Consider the following 10,635-nt stretch of genomic DNA (forward strand, 5'->3'; position numbering starts at 1 on the left):
AGGGACCAACAAGAAGAGCTCACCTTACTTTAAATGACCCCCTAGTCCAAACAAGACCTTTTAAGACCAGGCCTCAAGAGCAGTATTAGCACCAGCAATTTATGGGAGAAGGACTTGAGAGAGATTGAGACAAGAAGGAGAGTGAGGAGCTGTTGGTCCTTCTAATCCCAAGTAGGAAAGATTGGTATTGTCTCATCAATGTGAATTGCAAGTCCACTACCTTCCATGTTGGGAATTTTACTGTTGATTGCGACAATTTAACGGAAGCAATAAATCTCAATTTTATTGAATTTATGAGGTGGATGTATACAAGAAGGTGTTCTCTAGAAATTTTCTAGAGTTACAATGAGATAAAACAAAAATAGTAGCACTCAGATGTTTCCCGAAAATACCCCAAAATAATTATCTTACTATTTTTGTCTCCCCCAAAATAATTAGACTATTCTCTCCAAATTAAAATCTCCTAACCAGAAACTTAATTCTTACAAAACTCTCTCACACTCACAACAACTATAAACATTACATTTTTGCCATACAAATACTGATCTCCTCCTTGGCTTTTTATAGGCCAAGGAGAGACATTGTCAGCAATAATTTTGATGGCAATGTTCATAATTTGGTGGTCAAATTAGACCACCAAATTTGTCCAACTTTCACACTATTTTTTTTTTCTTTTTCTTTTTTTTTAATAATTACAAATTACAGAAACAATCCATCCATTAATACAAATTATAAAAATAGTCTCCCATTAATTGGGACTTCACAACAATTTTTTTTTATTTAATTGTTTTAAATTAATAGTTAATTTTCTCAACAATCTTCCCCTTAACTATTACTTTAAAACTTTCATTTTTTTCAATATATCTATGATGTACTTTCCCATCATTACCTTGTAAACGGAGCACTTCTCTCCGCAAACAACTTCTCGGAGCACTTCTCACCAAGTCGATTCGTTGATGCACTTCTCATCAAACTTCAACTATTGGAACACTTCTCTCCAAATTAAGCAAATTCTTTTTCGTCAACATGATTTGCCACATTGACACTTTTTTTTTGTTCCTGCAATTCCGTTACACGTGCCCAAACCTTTTACACTTCAAATATTGAGGTTTCCCCTCGTGCCAGCAGTCATTCTCATCATGACCATGCCTTTTGCAATGACCACATGAGGAATTTCCCTTTGTCTTTTTGAACATTGGGCAAAGAAAACTCCTTCAACTGCTTGCTCGTTTTCTCCATTTCCTCACGTCCAATTCATTTGATGCGTGACGCTAATATCAGCAGGAGCCCCAACATTGAACCATAGCTCTGATACCACTGTTGAGAATTTTTCTTGATTGCGACAATTTAGCGGAAACAATAAATCTCAATTTTATTGAATTTATGAGGTGTACAAGAGGGTGTTCTCTAGAAAATTTCTAGAATTACAATGAGATAAAACAAAAATAGTAATATCTAGGTGTTTCCCGAAAATACCCGAAAATAATTATCTTACTATTTTGTCTCTCCCCAAAACAATTGGACTACCCTCAATATTTTTGGAACTCTAAAAAACTCACAATCTCTCAATTATCTTCCACTCTCCAGGCTCTCAACTCCCTCACATTTTTCTTCTCACAATGCTTAATACCTCAAATCCTTGGCTTTTATAAGCCAAGGTATGCACTCAATTTGCTGGCACAATTAATTGATACATTGACCACCGAATTCGGTGGTCAATTTTCAAACTTTTAATTTTTTTTTAATAATTACAAATAATCCTTCATCAATTGAGACTTTACAACAATTCCCTTTTTTTATTTAATTGTTTTAAATTAATAGTTAATTTTCCCAACATTCCATAGGACATAATTGTTGGAGGACGGCTTGACAATGTCTTGTCCCATCTAGAAACTGATTATGAGCAGGCAATTGCATGATCACAGTGCAGTGTTGATGGCACCTGAGTCGACGTATTAGGGAAACAAATGTGTGTGGTGGCTCTAATACCATTAAGACTCTTATATAACTTCTCAACCAAACCAATTACATATTCTATATTCCATCAATAACTAGTCTCTAATTTGACCCAGTGGTTGTTAAAACTAATTTGTTGTGCCAATCTAGTCTCAAACTAAAAAAAAAAATATCAATTAAAACCTTTTAAATTCTCACGCATCTCCTATCCACCACCTCTCATTAGACATGTTAAGAAGGTCCAAACTGATAGTTAAAACTCAATGATTTTAAACTCAATGATTTTATATTAATCTCTTTAGACTGCACCAAGCACATGAAAGAATCTCCAAACTCAATTCAATGCAGTTTGTTAAAAGATTATAATAATCCCTTATTTTATCTTTAACCTCTAATTCTTCCAACCAATCAAAATATAAGACATAAAGACGTATATATCATGACTCTACAAGATGAACAAATTGAAGAAATTAAGCGTGAAAGGAAGGAAAGATACTGCCTTGGCCACTAACATGACTTGCAATCTCTCACATCGGTCGTATTAGCCCTGAAAACAAAACATGCTGCTTGTACATATAGCACACTTTTATATATCTTGAGTTCGCGTAACATGTTATATTATATTCTGAGGGACGATTGATTGTAAATTTTGTCTTCAGACAATATTTTTATGAGTTGGTTCGATTATAGGTTCGTGAACAAATTTAATTATAATATTCATAAATAGACTTGTGAGTAACTTCGGTTGGATTTTTTAATAATCATTTTCTTGAGTGATGGGGAGCCAAACTTAGGATTTGTCAAAGTTTAAGATTTTGACCCCAGCATGCCTACTTGCCTCTCTGCTTTCGAAGTAACGTAAACCAGATATGAACTCCTAGAGTCTCTCGTTGCCGATGTAAAGTATGTTTATTCTCTCCGGCATCATTAATGAATTAAAATATTTATGCTTTTTTATGTATTAAATATCTAAACTTTTTGCTAAATTTAATATTATTTCACTTACTATTAGATGAGTTCGTTTGTAAATACAATAAATAAGCAATAAAGGAATTGTTCATGAGCAACTTGTTTATTTGTTTAACGAGTCATTGAACTCGGTTTGAAATTTTACCCCATCCTTCCATATTGTAATTATTTATGTCATGTCAAATTCCAAAATAATGATATTTTAGTCCTATTAGAAGAGAATGAAATAGATGGAAATTTATTTTGATTGGTTGATAGAAAAAACCTCAGAAAATGAAGGGCTTAGCATTTGGCAATGCAAGTAATGAGTTGACAAAGAAAGGAAGAGGATGATACAAAAATGACAAGAAACAGAAATCCAATGAAATTGAATTTATAAATATATGGGACAAAAGCAAAAGGCAATGCCGGCCTGCTTCAATACAAAAAGAAAGAAATTGTCTATCTCTTTTGGAAGTTAAGGAACTTGATTCCATAGGCGAAAACAAACATGAAAAGGAGAACAAAAGCAATATGAGCAGCAGCAACAGCTCCAAGAAAGTCATATTCGAATCCGAATCCCTCTTTCAGGAAATCTTTAACCAGGATAGGAACAGGACTCCCTGCTATATGAATTTCATCATCAATGTTTCCAACCTGTGATGTTATCAGACCGTATATTGTCCATGCTGTTGGTGATGCCCAATAGTACCATCTCCACCATATTGGGATTTGCTGTGCAACAAACAACTCAACCATTCAATTTCATTCTCAAACTCACAAAATACTAATAAATCATTTGTCACTTACCGTCCTAGGAATCAGGAATCCAGAGAAGAGGTTCCAGAAGCTAAGAAAGAAGGACATAAGAATCATTGCTATTTGATGACCTGGAGTCAGAGCTAGAAGCATCATTCCGTACAATGTGAAGTACATGAAAGACATGAATACAAAGAAATAGAACCACAAGAAGTTCTCCACTTTCCAAGGGAATCCAATCATTGCGTACAGCACTATACTATACATCAGTGTCTGGAATGCAACATATATCGCCTCTATTGCAACCTGCAAATGTACAGTTAGATCCATTCATTTTAACTCTTCTTAATACTTCAACTATTTGCTTACCTGAGCAAATGCATAAGGCAATTCTGAATACATTCCTGCTGCTCTTTCCCGATAGAACACTGTTCTTTCTACCGACACTATAGACATTACTGCTGAAGTATTGGTGCCTCCCAGGAACATCACAGCTGAATACATTGCTCCTACCAAATTCAGCACATCTGTTTCCTCTTTTCTGTTCACATTATTTACAGTATGCAATGCAATTACTTTCACAACCAGATTAACTCTTTATCCCCTAAAAAGTGGTGTATACTACTGTGGATTCTGTATCATACTTACGTCTTCTGGCCTTTGTCCCAGAAAATTAGTCCAAAAATGATGCCAACTGCCATTGTCATGGAAAATCGGATTGCATTGTACTGTGGATTTTTCCAGTAAGACCAATGCTGTTTCAAGAAGCAAGCTTTGCACTGGGTAAAGAAGTCCTGAGAGTATTTTGTTGGAAAATAAAGGTCCTTAGATCCTGGTGCTGGACTGCTTAATTGCTTGATCAGTTCCTGATTCCTCCTGGAATGATTCAACAATATCAAAACAAATGAGCAAACCACAAATAAGAGTCATTAAATCACTTCATAGTTTGTGTTTCTCACTGGTAAAGCTCGGATTTGTCATAAATTTCTGCGAAGTCTAAGTTAAGTTGAGATTCTGCTGCTGTGGAACTGATATCCAGCATCCATGTAGCTGGATTATAACCATCTGTAATCTTAGGGACCCCTGGTACAGACTGCAAAATATTTCAAAGGTATTAGCTGGCTAATCTTAAAGGTAGGTATTATGTGTAAATGATTAAAGGGTCAATGAATAAGTTTATCAATGATTAAGGTTAAGGGCTCAACCGAACAATCAGGGAGACGGGGATATTTTTTTATAAGTGCATAACATAATATTTTTACTCACTTCAAAGTATTCTACAAGTTTGTGAGACTGGTGACCAAGCTGTCCGGCATAAATGACTTGTCCTCCTCTCTTCATCAGTAATAACTGCATATAACATCAAGTAATGACATAAAATCAGGAAAAGAAGAAGATTTTACACAAGGAATTAATAAGAAATTCATAATAATATAATACCTCATCGAAAGCTTCAAAAATGTCAATACTTGGTTGGTGAATTGTGCAGACAACAGTTCTGCCTGTGTCAACTGTGTTTCTGACTGTACGCATAACAATTGCAGCAGCTCTAGCATCAAGGCCAGATGTTGGTTCATCCATGAAAATGATGGATGGATTAGCAACCAATTCCACCGCAATAGTCAGTCGCTTTCTTTGTTCAGTTGACAAACCATCTACTCCTGGCAGGCCTACTATAGAATTCCTAAGTGACTTCAGCTCAACCAAATCCATTACCTCTTCAACAAACAACTGGTAGCATATATATGGTCAATTTAAAGGAAATCAAATTAAGGAGATTTAATTAAAAATGTTGATAAAAATGGCTTGCCTTTCTAGTTTTGGAGTTAATATCTTTAGCAAGACGCAGCCAAGCAGAATACACAAGGGATTCGTAGACAGTAACATGTGGAGAATGAATGTCATTTTGCTCACAATAGCCACTAATCCGAGCAAAAGTTTCTTGCCTCTTTGGATAACCAGAAATGCTTATACTTCCTTCAACATAGCCTCCGGTTTTCCTTCCTGCAAGAACATCCATCAGGGTAGTCTTTCCAGCACCACTTACTCCAACCAGTGCTGTCAAAACACCAGGCTTGAAAGCACCGCTAACATCTCGTAGAAGTTGGAGGCGGTCCTCTTCGACTCCTTGGTTTTTCATTTCCTAATAAAGGAAAACCAAAGTTCATAAAAATGATAATTCTGAAGTTTCTTTGTCAATAAAGAGAGATAGACAAGAGGTACTTACAGCAGGCATATCAACATAGTAATTCACATTATCAAATGCTAGTGACAGCGGCTGGAAGGGAAGAGCCATTCCCCGTTTCACAGTATTCTTCTCCGGTGCAGTAACAGACGGAGAGTTTGTCACTGCCTTACCTGAAAGATATAAACATAATCAGAAACTGAAATATTTTCCAATGCATTTTCTAGAAGTCTTTGTATTCCAAGCTCCTAAACATAAACTCTATTCCTCAACTTGCAAAAGCACGAAACCACATGATTTTTTAGCTGTTATGATTGTAATTAGATTAAACTGTAAGGTATGACCTTCAAACAATGGCTCAGTTGACAGTGTAACCATTTCGGTGGACTTTGTTTTCTGTCCGATTGATGATGACTTGGTCTTACTTAGATCATCATCCATAATAATAGATCTAGAATCTCCCAAAGCTGCATTAAGTGTTTGCAAAATGTTTCTTAGACCAAATTTTCAACTAATGTTTCCAAAACAAAGGTTAGTATGAGAAGGGACAGCTTACGATCCAAATATGTAAGTGCCCATACAAAAAGTAGGTTGAATAGCAGAGAGAACCCTGCAAGTGCTGCAATAGAAATCCAATACCAATGTTCTTCCAAAAACATGCCTCTCATTTTCAATAGAACCTTTCCAACTGTATCTTGAGAATAATTTGGGTCGGGATTCGGCTGCAACCACACATTTATAATACAAGTTAATCAAGTAAATGAAGTGTAGAAACAAGAATTCATTTTGTTGCAGGTATATTTTCTGAAAATCTTACAGCACTCCATCTCTCATCAAGAAATTCATTGATGGCAATGGCATTCTGCCCATACATCATGGGAGAAATATAAAAGCCCCAGATCATCCATGGTTCAATATCATCTGCAAAATATTATAAAGAATTTTACTCACAATAAAATTAGCTGAATAGAACTTGATGCAGAGAACATCTTTAGATTTCATACCTTTAACAACTACAAATCCACCGAGCACGAAAACAACAAGCAATGTGAAGGTACCAAGTGTATTTGCCAGAACTTCTGTTCTTCCAATTGCAGAAATGAAACGGAAGAGCGAAAGAGCCATCTGATGCACACTGAAGAACGCTAAGAATTGTTTGAAAAACCTGCAAATTTTCAGTGTGTGAGTACATAATGAACATAATTTGCAGAAGAATAAAGGATCAATAAAGCTATCCAGACAATTTGGCCTTAAGAAGAATTGTGCTATCAATTTAGTCCATAATGTGGCATTTTGGTCAAAGTAGTACAATTCATTCATAGTCGTTTGACCGTGTCAGTTTGCACTAATTTGACGGAAAATGCTGTATTGAAAGGACTAGATTGATATCCAAGTTCATTTTAGAGCAAAGAAACCCTCAAATTAACTGTTTATCCGTTGCAAACTGAAGTTAAGAAACAAGATGTGAATTCGTTATGCACATGTATACCTGGTTGCAGCAGGAGCAAATCCAATAGTGTAATAAGTGAGAAGAACCCAAATTCCTGATTCCATTAAGGAAATGGGAATCCTAAGCACCCAAATTGGCAATGCAAAAGCCCAAGCTGGATAGAATAAGAAATCCCTCTGCTTAAAATATACAGGAAGCCTGAACATAGTCAATGCCATCTCAGCCATGCCATTGAACATAACATTAATGAGACTAAAGAACAATGCACCATAGAATTTTCCACCATCTGATATCTGCCCAACTTTCATTTCTGTTCTTAAAAAAACGGTCATGGCAATTATAGACATGATTGTAATCTGTGTAGTCTTGAAGATATAAATGAAAGAGTTGCGCTTCATCAATAGCCACTCTCTTGCAAAGCATGCTTTAAAGAGTTCCCAGTTGGAAATCCCATACTTTTCTTTCTCAAGTGCAGCTGGATGAGCCTTAGATTTATCAAAAGGAACTCTCAATTCATCATTTAGCTTTTGACCAATGTGGAAAGATTGGAATCTTTGCACAAATTCAGGCACAGAGATGTATCTGTAAGGTTGGTCCTTTCTGCTCCAGTACTGCTCTTGATCCTTCTTTGAAGTTACTTCTTGCAAGAAATCTGCAACTCCTTTCCTTTCTGGGCATTTGAACCCTACACTTTGAAAGAATTCAACAACATTCTCTCGAGGTCCTTGGTACACGATTTGTCCTTCTGATAGTAAAATAATATCATCAAACAGTTCATATGTTTCAGGTGCAGGTTGTAGAAGTGAGATTATCATTGTCACGTCCATTATATGAACCATTTGCCTCATAAACCTCACAATTTGGAAAGTTGTTGCACTGTCTAGACCCGTCGATATCTCATCCATGAAAAGAGCTTTTGCAGGTCCAACCAACATCTCTCCTGCACATAAATATATACATTAACTTGATAGGTATAAGTGTATGCAAGCACAGGCCTGCTCTGCCTTGTGCTGAACTTCAGTAGTATAAGAGGTTGCAATGATTTTAGTACGAGAGGCTCCAATACCATGTAAAAAAATTTGAAGAATTACCTGTAGTAACACGCTTCTTTTGTCCACCTGAGATGCCTCTTCTCATCTCATCACCCACCATAATATCAGCACATATATCTAATCCAAGAATCTGTTACAATAGCTGATGAGTAAAGTTGCAATAAGTTGAGTTAAAGATAGAAATGAGAGAATGCAGATGAAAACCTTGAGAACATAATGAGTAACTAGACTGCCTTGTTGGCCTGAAATTGCAGTAGCTTTCATGAATGCATCAATCTCAGGATCAGGTTTAATTCCTGCATCTTTTTCTCTTCTTGATAACTCTGCCAACATTTCGTATTGAGTTCCAACTCCCAAGCATCGGCCCGAAAAATCCAGTGTCTCTCTCACTGTCATCTCTCCATGGTGAAGATCATGCTGGCTTATGTATGCACAAGTTCTTTGGGGCACAAACTCTTGCAGTTCATGACCACAATAACTCACTCTTCCTGATACCTATCAATTGATCCATTCAACAACACGTACAAGTGATTACAAAATCTATTCCAAATTTGGATAAAAAAAAGATAAAGGACAAAGAAAACAGAACAAACCCTTAAATCCTTGTCCTTTTTCCCAGTAAGTGACTGCAGCAGTGTTGTTTTGCCTGATGCCGGAGGTCCAAGAAGCAGTGTCATTCTGGGAAAAATAAGTTAGAATGAATTCATTTTCCAATATCATATAACTTTGATATTGATTTTACCTTGATGGCTTCACTATTCCACTGATATCACTGAGTATCTGGACAGCTCTTTTCTTAGATGGAAAAATTCCAAGTAATCCAAAAATTCCCTGTTTGGTTCAACAAATAATTAAGCTCTAATGTTCAAGGATGTGAAGAGTTTTTTGAGAATAATAAGGAAGTACCTCTATTCTATTCAAAGATGCATTCACCAAAGTAGGAAGTGCTCTTGTTCCAACATATGCATCTCCTTCTACTGATACATGCTCAAATCTAACTTCAATCTTAGGAATCTCAATTCCCACCCTGTCAATATCAACCATTTCAAAACATAAATTCGGAACTCATTTAAAATAAAATTAAAGCATTACGTTTTTGAATGTTTATGAGAGTGCAATTTCACATTCATCTTAGTTCAGTTTTGCCTCTTTTAAAGTGAATCGTGATCAAAAGTACCAACGAATAATTTGTCTGTAAAACTTTGAACGTATTAATGATAAAAGTTCTTAAAGATAAAGGGTAAAACTGAACTAAGAGCATAACCATGTGGGTAAGATTGCACCTAAAAAATGTTTAGTACTAAAAATGCAATTTTATCCTCATTGATTTAAAAATTGGTCGGTATTTCTAACAGAGTTAATGACAAAAATGTTTGAAAGAAAAACGATGAGAGTAGTTGAAGCAACCTATCAGTTCTTTCTCTAAGTCGAAGCAGAAATTTCTCATTATCCTCTTCAACAACTTGAAGAATAGTCTCCAAAAGTTGTTTCTTATCTTGCATACCAAGATTAGTAACATCAATCTCTTGATAATCAACAATTCCATTATCTAAAACCTGCTTCAAAATCCCTTTCCTTAGCCTATCATAAGTTGGAAGTCTCTCTATTGCAGCCCATTTGAGGTCTTCTTCGTCATTCTCTCTCTCACTCTGTCCAAACACATCTCCTTGATTACCCCCCCATACTTCTCTTATACTGCTTCTGCCTGAACCCCCCCAACTTTTCCTGCTTCCTGAAGCTGATAAATTCCTACTCATAGACCTGCTTATTGATCTTGCAAACTCATCTCTAACTCTAACTTCATCTCCGTGCTTAAACGTTGCAGCCATTAATCTTTCTTAATGAAACTGCATCAATTTTAATTACAATTGGAGGAGATGAACAATTGTTGATTGTTTTTATATATTAAGAATGGAAAGTGATGACAGGAATGGGTATTATAGAGTGATCCTGAGTTTTGTCAAGTAACTCAACACAAGAGATTTAGTCTTCTCATCTAGGAGGAATCTCAAGACGGCCTCTACAAGACAATATGGATGCTTTCATTTCATCATATTCCAGTGTTTGTCCGGCTTTGTATTAGTTTTTTAAGTAACTAAATCCTTCTATTCATATACTTATTACCAAAAACATCTCTAACATTCATTTCTACCTTTTTTTTTTATTTATTTATTTCCAAACTTATTATATCTCTATTTTGTTATTTGTAACTCCTTACATTCAATATAATGTACAATTTTAATTCTAATATTGGCTGAAACCAATTTCATACCTCATTAAAAAAA

General features: G+C 35.6%; 1 protein-coding gene across 4 annotated transcripts; it reads right to left on the reverse strand.

The window, feature by feature from the left end:
* Positions 1 to 3,200: 3,200 nt before the first annotated feature.
* Positions 3,201 to 10,128, reverse strand: LOC136226352 (pleiotropic drug resistance protein 2-like). 4 transcript variants are annotated; one of them, XM_066014800.1, is made up of 20 exons: positions 9,758 to 10,128; positions 9,257 to 9,377; positions 9,093 to 9,181; positions 8,944 to 9,028; positions 8,555 to 8,845; positions 8,390 to 8,480; positions 7,338 to 8,238; positions 6,853 to 7,013; positions 6,666 to 6,769; positions 6,405 to 6,570; positions 6,224 to 6,315; positions 5,891 to 6,016; positions 5,474 to 5,806; positions 5,104 to 5,394; positions 4,930 to 5,013; positions 4,623 to 4,756; positions 4,312 to 4,539; positions 4,033 to 4,204; positions 3,715 to 3,969; positions 3,201 to 3,639 (listed from the first exon to the last, which is right to left on the reverse strand). In XM_066014800.1, exons 1-20 carry the CDS (start codon positions 10,105 to 10,107, stop codon positions 3,367 to 3,369), a joined length of 4,347 nt encoding a protein of 1,448 aa, XP_065870872.1. In that variant the 5' UTR covers positions 10,108 to 10,128; the 3' UTR covers positions 3,201 to 3,366. The 4 variants fall into 4 exon arrangements, with proteins under 4 accessions (XP_065870872.1, XP_065870874.1, XP_065870873.1 ...); XM_066014802.1 differs by having other exon boundaries at positions 5,891 to 6,021; positions 6,274 to 6,315; positions 9,758 to 10,113; XM_066014801.1 differs by having other exon boundaries at positions 5,891 to 6,004; positions 6,227 to 6,315; positions 9,758 to 10,113.
* Between the last annotated feature and the right edge of the window lie 507 nt (positions 10,129 to 10,635).

This window comes from Euphorbia lathyris, chromosome 4 (genome assembly GCF_963576675.1).
Source record: "Euphorbia lathyris chromosome 4, ddEupLath1.1, whole genome shotgun sequence".
Taxonomy (NCBI): domain Eukaryota; kingdom Viridiplantae; phylum Streptophyta; class Magnoliopsida; order Malpighiales; family Euphorbiaceae; genus Euphorbia; species Euphorbia lathyris.